The 18,818-nt window shown below is 40.0% G+C and overlaps 1 protein-coding gene across 5 annotated transcripts in view; it reads left to right on the forward strand.

The window, feature by feature from the left end:
• TRAK1 (trafficking kinesin protein 1) overlaps window positions 1-18,818 on the forward strand; it is a 128,747-nt gene that overhangs the window by 62,007 nt on the left and 47,922 nt on the right. For 3 of the 5 annotated variants that reach the window (XM_039715239.1, XM_039715240.1, XM_039715241.1), the window contains exon 3: window positions 889-1,083. In XM_039715239.1, coding sequence (XP_039571173.1) covers window positions 889-1,083 — 195 coding nt within the window. Of the gene's footprint in view, window positions 1-888; window positions 1,084-10,665; window positions 10,888-18,818 lie in introns of those variants that run through there. The other 2 variants (XM_039715242.1, XM_039715243.1) reach the window with 2 other exon arrangements.

The following is an 18,818-nucleotide window of genomic DNA, read 5'->3' on the forward strand; positions in this document are numbered from 1 at the left end:
ATATAGGTTAGAAGGTGCCTCAGGAGGTAATCTATTCTGACTGCTACTAAAGGCAGGCCTTTTAGAGTAAATGCTCATGACATTGTTTGCTTGACTTCTAGTCTCCCTGTGCTCCTGTTTGACCCTCCTCAAGGAAAAAACTTTTTACAGTGAATTGGGTTTTTTTTGTGTTAAAACTTCTTAGCTACCTCTTGGCCTAAATTTAAAGCTCTAATTTAATTTGTAACATTTTTGCAGTTGTTGTTGGCTGTTGATATCCATTTTTAGAACTGTGTGCAAACTTGATGTGTTTGTGAGCATGAGGGGCTGCAGTACAGAATGCAAGTCAAGATAGTGTCAAAATATGCCCTGAAAGTTCCTGTAATCATCTTTACCAGTGTATCTTAGGTGTGAACTGTGACACTGCTTGCTATTGCAGTCCTGGATTTCTGTTTCTTGAGAAAAATCTGCTAGCAGCAAAGGCAAAAAAATAAAGTGGTACTAAATTGTAATCCAAGATCAAGTGAAGGAGATATGTAAGGCTTGCCAGCTAAAAATGGTCTGTGAAGTAGAACATCAAAAATGTACATTCCTCTGTGCCCTAATGCTTTCCTCATACTGCAGTTGTAACCACCTCTCTATTTCCCACCCTAGCCCACTTAGTCTTCAATAAATGTCCCTGCTTCTAGAGGTGAGGCTTTTTCTTACTAAGAGAGCATGCCCTTGTATTACTAGTAAATACAATATTTTGGGATAATTTGTGCCAGGCATATCTTCTAAACTTATTTGTATTCAGCTGTTCTTTACATGCAGCAAAATCTTGTTGCTATCAAAACAAACTGAAGTTTTTGAAAGCTTGTATGTATAGTACTCAAGGAACTAATAGAGATTGTTTCCTTTCCCTTACAGATGTGTGCAATAGTACCAATCTTCCTGAAGTTGAAATCATCAGTCTCCTGGAAGAGCAGCTGCCTCATTATAAGTTAAGAGCAGATACAATCTACGGTTATGACCACGACGACTGGCTTCACACACCTCTCATTTCCCCTGATGCGAATATTGACTTAACAACTGAGCAAATAGAAGAGACCTTGAAATACTTCCGTAAGTCAAAAACTCAGAAATTGTACTGAGAAACAAATAAAATAGTGCTATTTTTGTTATCTTCTTTGAAGTATCTGTGCAATTCTTTGAAAACTGTGGAGAGCCAGAGAACTGTGTGTGATCTACTGCTTTGGTCTCCAAGATTGTGGTAGACAGAAAACGAAGGGAACATTTAATCAAGACAGCCATTGCATTTGTGATTTGTGCATACACCTTTCCACATTATCAAATACTGGAGAAACTGAAATACTTCTTTTTGCTTGTGATCTCTCTCAGAGAGACTGAAGTTTCTGTATCTACGCAGCTTAGAAAGCTTAGATCTCTTTCCATATCCACTTTCTTTGAATGTTGCACTGTTGTCTGGTGGCACTATGTGCCAGCATCACAGAATGACATGAAATCATTTTGCTGCAGCTTAAGCTTCTAGAAAGGCGTTGTGATGAACCAAACTCTGAGCATTTGGTTGAGATGGTTTGTCCCTTCATTCTTTCTTTTGTTCATATTCATACTATCAGACAAAAAATATTTGTGCCTAGAGGGAACATGAGTACAGTTGTGACCTTTGTCATTATTCATTTCTTTGTTTGAGCCTGTAGATACTTTATCATGCTAAATGGATTCATGTCTCTGGTTTCTTCCACTGTGGATATTGACTTAGATGTGCAATTAGAGAAGACTTCTGTGATTCATCTCCATGGCTGCTATGGTAAAACAGTAGCAGTGGATTTACATGGGTTATAGTAGTAGGTAGATTTAGGTAGACTTACTAAGGAACTTTAGCGCTTCAGGAGAGATGAGTTACAGCACAAACCTGGACTTCATTGCATTTTAAAGCAGCTGAAGAATCTCTTTGTAAGGAGGACAGCTGGTAAAGAAAAGCATGAATAATATGAAGAGCTGAGTTTCTGATGTTCATGCTTCAATAAAGGGCATGAAGTATTTTAGTGAAGAACTTACATATGCTTTTCACCTACCCCCAGTCACACAAAAACAGTGGGAAGGGTGGGGAGACAAGCTGAAGCTGATCTGTGGAATCAAGTGTACTACTGCTGGTTTTGTAGCAGCCTATTAGTGCTGTTACAGTGATGGCAGAAGTGGGCTTAAACAAATATTTTGAAATGTAAGGTTTCCAAGGTCTTTAGTAACCTGATTAGGCCTGTCTCACAAGTAAAATTGTCTGTGTGGGTGGACTGTTGCAATAACCATGGGAAAAATCTTTTGCTAGTGGGACAAGGAACTCAAAACCCCCCCTGGCAGTGTCCTTCTACCAACTGAGATGATGGTGGGTGTGTGACTGCTGGGGATGGATACAAAATACAACCTGTGTGGAGGATGGATTGAGAGCAGCCTGAGGAAAGGACTTGGGAGCATTGGTTGACAGCTCAACCTGATCCAGAAATGTACACTTGTAGCCAAGAAAGCCAAATGTATCCTGGGCTGCATCAAAAGAAACGTAATCAGCAGGTCTAGGGAGGTCAAGGGAGGTGATTGTCCCCACCTACTCTGTCCTTGTGAGACTCCCACCTGGAGTATGTGTCCAGCTCTGGGGCCTCCAACGTAAGAAGGACATGGACCTGTTGGAGCAAGTTCAGAGAGGCACGAAGATGATCAGAGGGCTGGAGCACCTCTGCTGTGAAGACAGGCCAACAAGGTTGGAACTGTTCAGCCTGGTGAAGAGAAGGCTTTGGGGAGACTTCAGAGCACCTTTCAGTACCTGAAGAGGGATACAGGAAAGCAAGAGAGGGACTTTTAAGCAGGCCTTGTAGTGATATGACAAGGGATGATGACTTTAAACTGATAGAGTGTCAGTTTACATTAGTTGTACAGAAGAAATTCTTTACTGTGAGGGTGGTGAGGCACTAGAACAGCTTGCTCAAAGAAATTGTGGATGTCCCATCCCTAGAAATTGTCAAGGTGAGGTTGAATGAGGCTTTGAGCAACCCAGTCTAGTTGAAGATTCCCTGCCTATGGCAGGGTGTTTGGAAGTAGGTGACTTCTAAAGGTCCCTTCCAACCCAAACCCTTCTATTACTCTCTGAAAAGGAAGCTGTGAAAAACAGAGAAATTGGATAGCATAGCTGCCTGAAACTGCAAATACTTAATTTTATATAGCTTTTAGCTTGCAAGCATAATGACTGCAACTTCACCATGTTGCTGTGGTTGTAGATTTCTTCCAATCAACTGGCTTGAATGAAAAAAACCCAACTGAGTATGATTCCTGCCACAGTGTATATTTTCTGCTTTTATTAGGCAATAACTGCTTAAAAAGAGGAAGGAAGCAAAGAGATTTTCAATAAAGAAATATTTATTTCTTACTGCTTACAGACAGACACTTGTGTATAGATAGTAGTTCAGGAAGTTTAAGTAAATTTGGGTCTAGCCCTAGACTTGTACCATGGCAACGGGCATCTGACTTTACCCTTGTTCAGTTACTGTGAACAAGTCACAGGCTCCATCTATATATGAGAGTGCAAGAACGTAATAAATTTGCATGTTTCAGAATTATTGCATTGATTGCAAACATTGGTTTATGGCACAATAAACAATGAAAGTAAAAAAAACAAAACTATATTAAGTAAGTTGGCAGAAAGGTTCTGTGAATTATGCCACCATCACTTTGGAGAGGTTTCCAGGGTGTGACTGCTTGCACAATTTTCAGTGCTGCAATTAAGCTACTCCTCTTTTACCTGTTTAGGTTGTTTCAAAAACCTTGATGAGGATGGGAGCAAATACTGTAGCTTGTCTCTTTGAAAGTTTGATTTTTCAATGACTTATGAAAATTTCCTTGCAGTTGTTTGTGTGTTGAGATTGATGGTGGTTTATAACCTGCTGGTGGAAATGTGATGAGTTTCACACTGTGTTGATCCATATAGCAGAAGAATCAGCAACGACCCTTAGGCATACTGTTGTGGCTTGTTAGAGAAGATTTTTCTGCCTTCCTGTGGCTATTTTGAATTCCTTGATCCAATTTACAACCACAAAGTCTCAGAATCAGTAAGAATCTTCCGGGCCATGTAACACAAGAGCGTGGACATAAGGCTACTTAGCTCTCATTTTAAATTAATTTTTGAAGATACTGGTAGAAAAATGAACAGTCAAATATCCAAGCATTTTAATTTATTCAGTGCTTTTTGTGGGGATATAAGCTATAACATAGGATAGGTGATATAGAGAATTAGTTCTTAAAATTTAGTTTTCCATTGGGTAAGAAGGTGATTGGGAGGAACTGATCGCATTAGGCCTGGAACTGTTCTTTTACATTCTGGAACTCCAAAGCACATCTTTATTACTATTTCTTTCAGATGGAAGGCTGAGCCAGTTTTTGCCAGATGAATAAAATAAAATTGATCTTATCCTAAAGCATAATCACATTAATTCAATGTCATCTGACCAGTCTCGTTGAGGCAGAGTGTCTTTTAAGTAAGCCTAAATAAAAGTATGATACAGCAAAATGCCATTCCATCTCCCTGCCCCCAGACTACGGGTAGTTCAAGCTCAGTTTTAGCTGGGGGCTGTGGGGAGGTCTGTGTGAGAGCCAGGCCTAGAGCACAGCTCTCTGTGAGCACAGCTACCAGAGGCAGTGAGCAGGCACAGCAGTCTGAGTTTTTCTTTGACAGCTTAGGGAGACTCAGGGCCCATCTGGGAACTCTCTGAGAAACAGGGTGCCTGCTGCTATGTGTAAGGTGAGGGTAAGGTGAGCCACAGGGATGTGAGCCTCAGGAAGTCCTAGTGGCTTCTGAGAAGCTGGCAGCTGCTCTTGACCCAAGGGTATCCCTAGTCTTCTTTGGAGCTGCTGCTCATTAGGGATGGTCAGATACAGCCAACAGATGTATGTCACTCTAGGACACGAAACAGAAAGATGCGGATACTGGATTTTCCAAGGTAAAAAGAGGGCTGTTTAATTCTGACTCCAACATTTATAGATTTCTAAAAGTGACAGTGGATTGGAGGGTGAAAGTACCACCTCTCCAATGACACTGCACAAACCAACAGTCCATTTCATTTCTTTTCCTCCATCAAAGAATGCAAAGCAATAAGTTATTTACATAAAGTGTGTGAGAAAGTTCATTACAAGAACGTAAATATCAGAAAGCTTAGAAGAACTCAAAAAACCAAGTCAACAGATGTAGTAGTTTCTCTGGAATGGTGCAAAGAAGGGATGTTCATCTGATTTCAGAATAACGTAAGTCTTCAGATGTGGTGGCAGTGTGCCACAGGGTGCATTCTCCAGGTTTTGGAGTACCTGTCTCTCAGAGCAGAGACTTTAGCCCAGATAGAGGTTCAGATTGGGAAGGGCAATTGGGACTGCAACAGTCAGGTTGCTGGAAGTATCCAGAGCTCCCTGGCCTGAGGTAGAGAGAGATGGCCTCCTTTCATGCAGGAGGTGTGCTGCTGTGGAAAAGCTGTCACCAGGTGGAGAAGTTGAGAGGAAATCAGCAGGCTGTGCAACATCAGGGAGGGTGAGACATAGGCAGGATCTAGGTGTGGCCGAGACACCAAAGGATTGTGCTCCCATTCAGAGGGACCTTCACAGGCTGGAGCCATGAGTCAAGAGCATGCCAAGAGCATGCTGCCAAGAGCAGCCTTGTGCTGTTCAGCAGAGGGAAGTGCAAAGTCCTGCAGCTGGGAGGAACAACCCCATGCGCCAGTAGATGCTGGGGTCCAGCTATTGGAATGCAGCCTTGCAGAAAAGGACCTGGGGTGTCCTGGTGGACACCAAGGTGGACATGAGCCAGAAATAGGCCTCTGCTGAAAAGCTGACTGATGGCATCCTGAGCTGTATTAGGAAGAGTGGTGGTGGCAGTTTGAGGGAGTTGTACTCGATGTTGATCAGGCCACGCCTTGGGTGTTTGTTCCCGTTCTGGGCTCCTTTAGTCTATATTCCTCCAGTGCAATGCATTCCTTTCCTCTCCCAGGAAGCTGTAATCGTGTCTCTCAGTGGGTTTTTTGCCTTGTTAGAAAAATAGGTCATAACCATGCAGCTGTAATATTTTTGTCTAGCCAATTGAGCATGGTATTAAGCTCAACTTCATTTTACAAATGTTTTTGCTGTCTCCATGAAAAATATAACAAAAAAAAAAAAAAGAGGAGATTGTAATGTACATTATTTCCAGCTGGCAAACAGTTTGCAAATTTTTTTTCTTTAAAGCTTTATTCTCGATTTTCTAAATTGTCGATAGGGGTGTATTCTCTTAAATGTCTGGCTCTTGCTATTATGCTCTTATTTACAATGCTTAAGTGTGCTCAGTGATACGTTAATTGAACTACGCAGCTGGTTTTGCAGGAAGGTTGCTGAAGACATCAGTTTTGATTTTATACAAATGCAAAAATAGTGCTCTTCAGTAATTATCTGGGGGAAGGGAGAAATAATCCTTTCATGTGGAAAATAGCTTTTTGTCATTAAGTACTTTAATTTCATCCGACTGCCCCTGTCTCATGTTAAATAATTTTGTTTCAGTGGGAGAGCGGTTTGACCCTCTGCTGCTTTAGAACAGTCTTTTCCTTGTATCAGGTGAGGTCAGTGTACCCTTTGGGTGGGAAGCCACAAGCTCTGTCCCATCTGGAGGAAACACTTGTACTAATTTGAAGCCCTGCATAGTCATCCCAGTTTGATGAAAAAGAGTCAATCAAATCTGAAATACCCATTTTTCTAAATACCGATTCTGAAAGCTGCTGGTAATAATATCCTCAGTGGTCTAGATTTTACTCTGGGTTCTACTTTTTCCAGGAAAGTAGGATTTCTTGCTAACTAAAAGACTACACTGGAAGAGATCAATATCCTAAGTTCCAGAGTTGTTTGTCCTTAATAAATGTGTAGTCACAGGATGACTATTTGGTGTTCTTTTAGAAGGTGAAAACACCAGTGAATCTTCACTTCAGTAGATGATTCCAGTATAGAAATAAGTGTGACAGCCCCTCCTTGAAAATCAGTTGGGCTTTTAAATATGCCTGCTTTGTCAGTTTGCAAAGTATGTGTTGTGGCAAAGCTTGACTGTGATTAATATGCATTACATAGTGGTGGCCTGTACAGCTACTGCGCTGATAAAAAAGGACTCCAGACGATGTTAATGGGATGGGCAACTTTATCCTGAGTGGTGGTGACTGTACTGGTGACTGTAGAAGATGATGATGTGATATGGTGTTTAATTATCTGAACCATCCTGAGCCTGTAGACAAGAGAAGAAATGTGACCCAGAGGTAATCAAATGGGAGGTAATCCATTGCAGCTGCCTTGGAAATACTCCATCCAACTCCAGTGTTCAGTTTCAAAAAGCATCCTTCCAGAATTGTAAAAGGTTTGGAGAAAAAAGCTGAGAATGACTAAGCATGAAAACACAGGATTTATAGTGTCATGCTATGTAATGACATTCTTTTAAGACTTTATTTGTCAGCAGAGATGACTTGCTGCTGCTTGGCACCCTAGCAGCGCAGGGCACTACAGTCTTGAGTGTGCTGCTGGGGTAGATGAAAGTACCTTTGTCGAAAATTCTCTTCAAAGGGAAGGGTTTGTGTGGTTTTTATTACCTGGGTAATTTAGGCACATCAGTTTAATGTTGACCTACAGCATGGATATATTTTAGCAAAAAGGAAGGAGAGGCCTCTTGAGCTTTTCAAGCCATCTTTTCTTGCTAATGAAACCCCTTTGTAACCACAAACTTCAGGAATGCTTAGTCTAGCTGTTTGCAGTTGGCTATCAGAATTCTTTATCAATCTGTATGCTTTGCCCGTGGAGAACAAAGATAAAGGGAGGGGTTTGTTAGAAGTGAACGGTAAAAAATAGAACACAATTTAGCAGCTGAAAGGGAATATTTAACAAATAAGAATAACTGTATTTAGGTTTGGAACAGGAAAATGGAGCTTCCTTATGGTCGCAAACTTGTTACCCTAAATCTTTTTTATTCCCATTGCATATTAACTTTTAGGTAAGTAATACAGTAATACCCCAACCAAATGTAGTGTTGCAATATGGGGATTGGAATACACAGAGGTTCAAAGTTTGTAGAATCAGTCCACCTGAAAAATGTACTGTTCTGATAAGTTTACTATAAAATGAATCTGATACACCCCTGTAGGGAGGAAGAGTAGGGCTGCAAAGGTTGAAAGCAGGTTCTGCAAGTGTGCTTTGTCAGCTTGGTCACAAATTCCCATTCAACTTGACAACCCTTTCAGCTTTATAGAGTACAATTCCTCATGTAATTGAAGGGATGCTTGGGAGTGGGTATCTGGATATATAGTATTCTGTCTGCCAAGGGTTTCTGTCTTCATGCTGGGAAGATAATACACTTATTCCATATTTTGAAGTCTCTTGAGGAGTTCTAAAATCGTTTGGCCACACAAGTGATTTTCTCCACAGAAAAGTATTGCCTTTCTGAATTATACCAGTATGCTTCCAATCAGATCTGTAAAAAAATGTCAATAAAACAAACAAACAAAAAAGCCCTAAGCCCCTACCTTGAACTATTTTTATCCTGTCTCATTGAAAGGGAGTGTGTGTTCTGTGTTAAGGACAGAGAAAAGAAAATTCTAGCATGTTGAAGATTTCCTTTGTTTAAAATGTCAGCAAATAAAAAAAGGAGATTGTCCCTGCAGCAATTTAAGGCGGTAGCCAGTGTTAATTCTTTCTATTTTAAATGCTTATTTAATAACATTAACCAGACTGAAATTACCTTTTGGACAAAAATAATACAAGTGGAACAAATAGATTATATGCAGAGCAATTGAGTTGATGTTGCCATAGGAACCTTTCTTTTTCTCTGGCAGTATTTTAACAGTGTAGCCTTAATTGCATTTAATAGCATGTATAGCTTTTTCCTTGCGTGTATGCATAACTGAAACTCTGCAAGACTCAAAGCTACTGCAGTGATAATTTCTTATACCAGGAAGGTTCAATAATGATATGGTCAAGAAACCAAAGCATTTTCCTCTGCATAGTCTGACTAGGCCTTACCTATTTCTGTTACAGTAAAGCAAAGTGCTACCAGTTGGGGAGTAGAATAGGTGATAACAACCTGGAAGAGACATGAGTGAGGGTGAACTTAATAGATACCTGCAAAATCATGAGTGATTGAAAAGGAGAGCTGGATTGAGCGTTCAGATTTCCACAGCTAGAAGCATCAAATTAGGTCAGTAAATGTGAGTTACCAAGCGAAAGGTGAGGGGTTTTTATATAATGGGCACTAGATGTGTGGAACTCTTTGCAAGAGAATGTTGGAAGGTGCTAAATATGTATGTGGGCTCAAGAACAGAGAGGGTAAGTCTTTCAAGTATTGCTAAAAGTAACACTAGCTGTATCTGTCTCAGGCTGTCTGTGAAGATGAAGAAATTAGAGGTTGGGAGGGCAGTTGTGGGAAATGTTGGACAGCTCTCTATTGCCTGCTCATGGCTATTCTTGTGGATGGAGTCCTTGGCTAGACTGATACCACAGACTTCCCTGGTCAGACCCAGTATGGCCTCCTGACTTAATCTACTGGGATGTATTAAGTCACAATCTATCCCAGTGCTTCTACTGATGTTTGCAAAGAATTAGCATTTCCTAAAAGAAGGAGAAGACTATGTGCCGGTTATGAACAAAATGGATGTTCAGTCCACTTTGTATCTGTACCTGCACATATTCAGACATGCTTTTTGAATTGCTCTGTTTGATGATTTAATGCCATCTGTTCTTCAGAGAGGTTCTCTCCGAATAGCTTAAACACAGTTTTATTGGGGGCTGCAAAAGTATTTTCTTCCATTTCCAAAACACTGAAAAACATGAAGTTATTCTGGATGATGACCTTCAGCATTTTTAGGAATTGAGTAGTGAAAATTTGGCCTAACCTCCTGTCTTCAGCTATGAAACTGAGATGCTTAGGAAAAAAAAAGGGGGGGGGAAGTGGTTCATGGAGAGGGCAAAAAGTAGGGACAGATTAGCTTTTTTTTTTTTGCAAGGAGAAATTTATTGCTGTCCTGAAGTTTCTGATTCTTTCTTTTTTTTCGTTTGGCATTTCTCAACATCAGGACGCAGAAAGGGTTCTATTATATCAGACCAGAATACTGTAACAAAGCAGTAACATAGTTTAATTTTCCATGGCGAAGTCAGGCTTTTATGAAACTGTGTGGAGGACAGTAGTAATGGACTAGATTTCATTATTAATGTACCACATGTCCCCAGTGAATTGCAGCAGTGTGATGCTGTTGTTCTGTGAGCAGTAGCAATGGGTTGTATCATCTTTCTTAGCAACGATTTTTGTTTCCAGTATGGAGGACTCCTTCTAGCCTGTAAAGCCAGAAGCAGCAAAATGCATTTTCTTCATCTCTGCATCGCTTTTGGAGCCAGCTCGTCTCCATGGCAACACATTAGCCTGAAAGAGATGTGGAGACTGGGGAGGAAAGGAATGAGTTGGAAGCAGCCGGGCGGTGGTGTGTGTCCCCAACGTCAGCGCATCAGCCTTTTGATAGGAGGATTTTGTTAACACCCATCCAAGGCTCCTGTGCAGAGCTTCTTTATTAGAGGAGCCGCCAGGGCATCTGCTTCCTTTCTGCATCCTTTTTCTATTTTTTTTTCCCCCTTCCAAATACAACCTCCACACCCCCCCTCTTTTATTTTAGTTGTGGCCTCAGTGAAGATGTGCAGCTCATTTTCAGCTTCCCGTGAGCTGCCTTGTGCTCTGGCATTTTGCAAAGGCAGGAAGGCATGGCTGCATTTCACTTGACCTTAGCAGCGAAGTGAAATCTCCTGTATGTCACTGAAGGATACTGACTATGCAGAAATTTATTGAAGCAGATTATTATGAACTGGACTGGTATTATGAAGAATGCACGGATGGTAAATATTTCTTTCTAGTCTCTTGCAGAATTCGGAGCTTGTAAGACCGGAGCATCATTATTCAATTATTTTAAAAAGGAAATACCCAGAAAAAGGCAACACCCAGGTGTAGCAGAGATGCCTGCACGTCTTTTGCACCTCGGCATCTCTTGTGAGTGCTGCAAGAGACTGCTGTATAGCTTTTTCCTCTCTGAAGGGAGTGGCAGAGCAGCGTATGTTCTGTATGAGCTGTCTTTGGGCAGGGGAAAGAATATTCGAAAAGCTAACTGCATCTATAATACTTGGGGTAAATTTAAATATACTGATGGTAATATTGATTATTGGTTCAAGTTTGAAGTCTGTGTTTTTTCTGCGTTACCAATATCCTGTAATATGTATATATTTTATGTGTTATTAGGCAGTACATGTTTTCTCTCTGGTTATTTGTCAGTGAAAACCATTAAAAATGTAGATTTTTAAAAGTGAGCAGGTTGACTATTTGAATTGGAGGAATTACAAACTCTGGCAAGCATTATATTTTGTGCTGTTTACAATTTTTATGTAATGTTTGTTAGGGTGGTTATTTCTGTATCAGGACACCGAATGTTTTCACCAGGCTTCTGATAGAAGGCACACAAGAAAGGGTAAGAAATTGCTAAAACTGTATTCTCTGCAGCAAGAAAAAAATCAAGATCTCTTACTGATGGCACTCTGAAGCAAGATGCAGCCTTTAGGAATGCAGAAGTTTTACATGAATTTTATTCTGGCTAGGGAGCTTAGCTTAAACAAGGCAAGTCCAAGATCACAGTGAAGCAAAGCACAGAAAGCAGGAAGGAGCATAGGCCCAGGGGATAATGTACATATGTAATACACAAAGATATTTCTATGGTAGTGCTCTACAATACCAGTGAGAATGTGAAGCATAAAGATAAGGGTGACAAAATTTGAATGTTTTTTTAATGGTTATTTTGAGTATCATGTGCCTCCATTTCAGAATGCAATTTCAGAAGCTTGTTACACTTGAACTTCTATTATGTTTAATTGATTACTCCTGTCCAGGTGTTCAAAGAAAGAGGTGCCTATTTATTTGAGAGATCTGACCACTTAAAGTTGGATTGAATCCATTATGTAACCTTTATCCTCTCAGTTTAACCCTAGTAAATAGTGTAGCATCTGATTAATCTGCATGATGTAACAGCCTGACTTGGCCTGCTTTTAGAAGCTTAAGAAACAGACCAGTCTTATGGTCCATAGAAGCTGTAGCTTTCCCCAGGTTAAAACTCCCACAGGTAGCCTCTTCCCCACCCCCCCCAGTTCATTTTTATGATCTTTTGTCTGTCTGGTCAAAGTGTCATATGGAAGGGTGGTGTGCCTGAATGTCTGAGCTAAGAGCTGATCTGCTTATCCATTTTGTTTTAAGCTGTGTGCTGCACTGGAGAAACTGTGGGAGTTCCATGGTAATGGAATAAGCAACAGGTGTTGGGCAAACATTTAAATACCTTGTGGGACAAGAGCCTCAGGTGCACAGTAGTGGTTGGTCAGATTCTGGGCTTACAGGTTTTCCTGTCAGTGCTGAGCCCCTGCCCAGGGTATTTCTTCCATGAGCTGAGATCTGCAGAGTCAGCTGGAGTATGTGCTGGCAGTCTGATTGAAGTATTTGGGAAGTTCCCCCCTAAGAGAAAGAAAGGTTTAATGTCTGATAGGGAAATAATCTCTCCAGCAGGTAAGGCATAGTGTTTTTTTGCATTTTTTGGGTTGCTGGTTTTTTTTAAATTAAAGTATTCGTTTCTACTTGCTGAAGGGCAGTGCTGTCAGTCCTGTCTCAGCCTCTCAGGTGGACAGTAGTCTCAGGTTCACAGAATTTTATGGGGTTTAGCTTTCTTTGGCTTCTTGGAGTTCAGGTGTGTGAGAGAGAGGAAGATTTGAGGGATGGAGTGGAAGACACAGTGTTTGGCCTTAGATACTGGAATGTTCATTTGGGTTTAAGACAGTGTTGGCATTTACCCTTGACAGAGATAGGTATTCTAATTGTGGTAGAAGACAAAAGGCATCATTATAGTAGAAAACAGAGCTTTTCTGAAAACCTGAAGCAGATGACATATTAAAAGAGATGCCTGTCTCTTGATTGGCTTTTTATTTTTCTGCCATGTGTTTTTTTGGTACCAGTGTCATTTTCCTGAGATTCTTTTTACATTCAGTATAGTTTGATAGGCAGTTGCAGCTCAGCTGACCTGTTTTGAATATCTATTTTAAGACAAATTGAAGCACAGTTAGAGAGCTGATTTCTCTGCTGCACATGGACTCTCCAGAGCTCAGATGTATGTGTGCATTCACTTATGAATCCCACCCAGTTAACTCTTTGTTATAAATATAACATTGGAAAATAGTGGGTGGTACATTAAAACTAATAGGAAACTTCACAGGGTAATATCCTACAGAATTATTTTTCTGATGAAATTATTCATACAGTCTTTGTCAGAGTCTCTGGGACTCTGATTTCCATGACTTTATTTGGTTTCCTTTATTTAATAATTTTTTAACAGCATATGGTTTCTTGTTCTTCAAAGAAAAAAAAGTCTAAAATTATATCAGGATGTAAAGTTTTAATGCTATTATTTAACTTAGTAGGTAAAGCAGCAACTCACTGTTGCCTCAGATGTAATGAATCTCTGTACTGACTGACAGTAATGATGTCTTCAACTTGCATTTCGTAGTGGTATTTTTTTAATGTCTTGCAAAAGAAAAAATGCTCAAAATTTACAATTTATAAGTCTTGACAAAGACTTTCTAGGGTTGGAATAATCAATTAAATCTTTTACATAAGGTCTTTTACAGAGTCTATTTTTGGTAGGAGTAGATGGAAATAGACAATAAAATGTCACACTCTTATTTGAATTACTGGTGTTAACTAACATTACAATAAATTGAAACTTCTATAAATAACTACTACACTATGCTTTTTACATACATTTTCAAGTGTAATATTTTATAATATGAGTGACACTTGTCACCTTACTTGGTGTTAACAAAGTATATTGTGTAGGTGGATTGGAGAAAGAGCTGGGCCTGTACTTGAGTGGGAAAGTAGCTATTTTCGTAGCAGACTTGGACAGAACCAGTGGTAAAGAGGAAAAGCTGAAATTTTTCTACTCTTATTACGAAAGATAACAGTATAAAAGTTTAGGTTAATTTAAGTGTTTTTAATAGAAAAAATACATTCTTAAAAATCTTGCCTGAAACTTGGGTGAAAAAAACTTTCTACTAAACCCCCACAAGCTACCAAACAAGTAAATAAAAAGATAAGTATATATCCATAGAATTTTTTCTGAATATGCTTGTTCCCTGCCTCTCTCTTAGTGCAATATTTTTCTAATGAACAAGGCTTTCTACAGAAATCCAGACTGACTTGAGTAAATTACTTTTCTTGCCGTTGCTTCCATTACTTGTTTATTTCTAGCTCAACAGTTTTTAACAATGCATGAGTTCAGCTGCCTACAATTCCAGATGACTTTGTAAATGTGCAATTGGATCTTTCCTCCTCCTTTCGTTGGCCCTGGGTTTTTGCAATTTCTTGTGAAGGAAATGGTGTCTTCCCCTTTTTTCCACTGCCAGACCCATGGTGTGCCTGGTTTGTTACAGATGCTGAACCTCCTAACCACTTTTATGTTTGCCTGAGCCACTCCATCTTGTTCCAGCATCCCTTCCTGTATTTTCTTCCCACTCACACTGAAATGCTTTTACCACCTGTTATGTTTGCAGTTATTGTTTAGAGCTTCTCTCCTCTATTCTGTTTTCCACTCCACTGATATAATTATCAGCAAGCTCACTAACTTTCTTTTTAACAATAGTAGGCAATGTTATCTTGTTCTGCTTGATCTCTTATGAGTGATTACTTACTGTTGCCTTGCTTATGTTAGTGTGGTGACCCATTATCTCCCTCATACACTGGCCCTTTTGATGTCATCCCTGTGGACAGAGTAACCCTGGTGTTACTCTGAATCTCAGTGGATGCTGGCACTGGGTGATGCTACTGAAGTCTGGCAGAATCTTATTAATGCCTTTAGCATGCAGTTTCTGAAACAGCCCTTGCTCTGTAGGCATGCAGCTAAAATGCTCATTTAGGTTGATCTCATTGTGCTCCCATGTCTCTATACATGATAAATATAGTTGGACTTTGCTTATATTCATGGAATTGTTGATACCATTTTCCTGGTTTTCTGCTTTTTGCCATGCCACTTCTTTCTCTTTACTCCTTCATTGACTCCCTGTTCTTCACGAGGTCACAGAAGCCACATAAGGCAACACACATTGCAGCATAGAGATATTTTTTGGTTTTATTCTGTTCAACTGCTAAGTATCTAGATAAGTATTTTGCCATTCATTCCATTTCTTTCCCTTTTTGCAAGAGTAACATGCTGTCCTTTTGGTTGAGTCACTGAAGATATTTTGTGTGGGATTTTGAAAGAGTGGGAAACATGAAACCTGTAAAAATTTGAACAAACTAACTGTGCTTGACTGTACATATTAACAGAAAGCACACGTTCAATAACCAATTGTATCTCCCTCCCTGAAGAGCCCACCCCAAAATACCCACATTTCTTCATCAGCATATTTAAATCTAAGTGCTGCCATTTCATCTGGTGTTTTTAGATTTGTTGGCTTACTGAGAATCTCTTTGTTCTTGATACAGCATTGTTACTAAGAGTTAATTGTGCAGAAGTTAGATATTTTTATTGATAAAGGAAAGTTAAAATTATTTGAATGCATTGGAGTTCCTTGGAAATAATGAGTCAGGATATGAGGTTTTGTTTGTATTGTGTCCAACCTCGCCCTTCTTCAAAGTGGCCCCTGGTTTGTGTGTTTCCTGTTTCATGGCAGAGCTGCTGAATATACTCTGTACCTCAGTGCAGCCATTGTGCTGGGAGTGTGCTTGGAACACTGCAGCTCCCTTAACCAGCTTCCTGACAGGAGGTAAAGCCTCCTAATTCCGAGTGGGGATAGCAGCAAATACCCCAAATTTATTTCCCAGTGACGACCCGTTAAAAAGAATCTTCATTCTAGTATACTCTTAAAGTCTCTGAGTATGTGTTTACAGGAAATATTAAAAATCTCTTTTCTCTTTTGAATCTTTCCAGTTTAGATTATGTGTTTTCAGAATGAAATACAACATAGCTGCTTGTTTTTTTTTAATCCATAGTTGCTTATTGTTTAGTGTTGGTTGGAAACCTGGCTCGTAATCTTTAGCAAGTAAATGTTCCTGCACTGCTTAAGGAGATGTAATGCAGAATACATGAAAAATGTGTTGATAGTGTGAGGGTGGGGCATACATTCCTTCTCCACCCATTATAAATTTGCTCCAGCATTTATCGTGTGCTGATATCAAAATAGGAATTACAACACTTTCTCTCAGCTTTTGAACGTCAGAGTCCTCCTGTGTGGTACGAGTTGATATTAGTCACAGTTCAGAAGCCAGCTTGTGGGAATGTTCAGTTACTCTCCTGATATTGTCATGTGTTTTGAACAATGACATGCCTCCTTTCAGTGTGTCCTTCATAAACTGGATAGTTAGCTGTACTTGACCACTTGTCAGGATTATTAAAACCACAGCATGTTTGGCAGGGGTGGACTTTTCTGTCCCTAGGCTTTAAAAGGTGCTTCCTGCATTCTTTGATATGACTTATTGTTTTGCTTACTCTCTCAATTTCAATTTTCTAGCTATTACTGAAATGTGATAAATGGTCACTGAATGGCAAGTAGGTATTTAAGACCCTTACTGTCTGATTTTAAGTATTTTTAAAGACTTGATTCAGTGTTACAGGGAAGAACTGAAGACACAAAAGCTCTAAGCTTCAGAAACTAGAAGTAATCCCCATTATTACTAAAATTACATATTTTAATATAATGATGTGGGGAGAAAGAGACAATCCTATTTTTCCCCCTGAGTTCTTGAGGTTACTGCTGCTCCTGAATATTGCAGTAAATTTTGGCAGTCAAATATCAAGTTGCTTTGAGTGGCAAAACCTTTATTCAGAAATCAGTGTTTCTTCCCTCAGCAACCACTTACATGTATTTCATATCCTTTGGCTGTTATTTATATAATCATTATTGCATTGTTTGCATGCAAATATCAAGATTTTAAAACGTAGAATGGAATAATTCATCATTATTGTGTAAAAGTAGTTGCTTCCCATCTCATACTACCCCATTCTTCCTCACCACTAGAGAAATGGTAATAGCAAAATTGTTCCTACATGACCCAAACTCTTACATTCTGCTGGCTTGTCGTGTAATGTTTGTCTGTTCCTAGCAGTTATGTCCCCTCAGAGGATGATGAGGTGCCTTTGCTTTGCAGTGCCCCCACTTTGCCTGCAAATGCTTTGCCCTGTGATGTGGATAGGAATGCTTTAGCAGCAAAGGGCACCTGCTTGCCACTGTAAGTAAGGGAGGCAACTTAGCAAACATTAAATATCTATGGCTACAAAAAGTTAAATAAGAAAGTTAGCCTGCCCTATGTGTGTAGTCAAGATTAGCAAACACAGCTTGTTGCAAACAAAGAGATCTGAGCACAGGAGATTTGTTTCTTGTTGAACAAGGAAGGGATGCATGCACCCCTGAAAATTCACATATGTGGACTTGTGAGGTATTTCTTTTCCCACAGCAGACTGAAGAGAAAAATGAATGTGGAAAACACAGTATTTGACAGCTAATGGGATATGTCATTTAAGTTCTTTGTACCAGTGTAATCTCTCCTTTGTAGAAGCAATATAAAGCTGTTTTCCCTAGCCCAGTTCTTCACTTAATGGTTGTAGTGTGTGGTGGATGCTGCAGTCGGACTGTACTGCACAATAGCCCTGGGTATGAAGATCTCTCTGCTGGGTGTGCACAGGCTCAGGCTGTTCACAGCTCCAGTGAGGTCTTGCTGCATTGGGCAAGGTGAGAGGTGATTTATGACTCTGTGCAGTGCACACCCTTCCCCAGGTGTGACAGACAGAGGCTGGGTCAGACTTCCGTGTTGAGACACTTGTGGGAAGCTACCACTTCACTCCTACGAGCAGGGGCAGAGGAGAGGGAGCCTTGTTGATGTGAGCAGTATCAGGGAGGGTCTCTCAGCCCACTGACTTTGTCTGAAATATGTTAGTGGGGCTTTTGAGCAAAAACTGGCTACTGTCATAGCTGGTTTGAGGAGCAACATAAACCTTCTAGTAATTATTAGACAGATGGTCTCTTCCCTCCTCCACCCCATCTGTAGAACTCAAAGCTGTTGCACTAAGGACAAGTACTCAGTCTCTCCGGAGTTCCCTGGCTGAGCATGTGAGTGAGGAAAGATGGTATCCTGCTTTGTGGAGACCCTGCTCTGCTCTCCCCAAAGACACAGCCTCCGAGGGAATGACTTCCCATCGCCTGTGAGACTAAGGCATCATTTCGTGTCTGTCTGGGATAACTGCAGCAATGTCAGTAAACGAAGAGGAAAGTTATGAATATGACTATGAAAAGGAAAATGAGAGGAAATGCACTTTTAACAGGCAGAGCCTTGATATCTTGGAAGAAGGTACTTTTCACCTTTTGTTTTTAATCTTTCATGGTGGTAGCACGTGGCAACCTACAAGTGATTTGAGTGATATTTGTGGATTAAATGGACAAAAATTTGTGTTTTACATGTGTAGTCAGTATGTTTGGATGTTTGTCTAATATCTAAATAAGATAAATCTTAATCTATGTATACTTATTTAAATAAGAAAAGCATGATCAATAGATGAAGGCTGTGCAATACCTATTTTATAATGAAACAGAAATTGGGAAATCTTTCCTCTCTGGAATTGTAGTGCATTTTTTATATGCACAAAATGTGTGTGTCTTATGAAACTGTATATTTTAGGTTGTCATTCCCAGCAGGTGCTTCTAGAACAGAGCTGCAATTTTGTGCTTATCCATGAATTTGAAAGCACATAGAC

The sequence above is a fragment of the Passer montanus genome, unplaced genomic scaffold (genome assembly GCF_014805655.1).
Source record: "Passer montanus isolate IOZ18808 unplaced genomic scaffold, ASM1480565v1 scaffold32, whole genome shotgun sequence".
In the NCBI taxonomy this organism is placed as follows: Eukaryota; Metazoa; Chordata; class Aves; order Passeriformes; family Passeridae; genus Passer; species Passer montanus.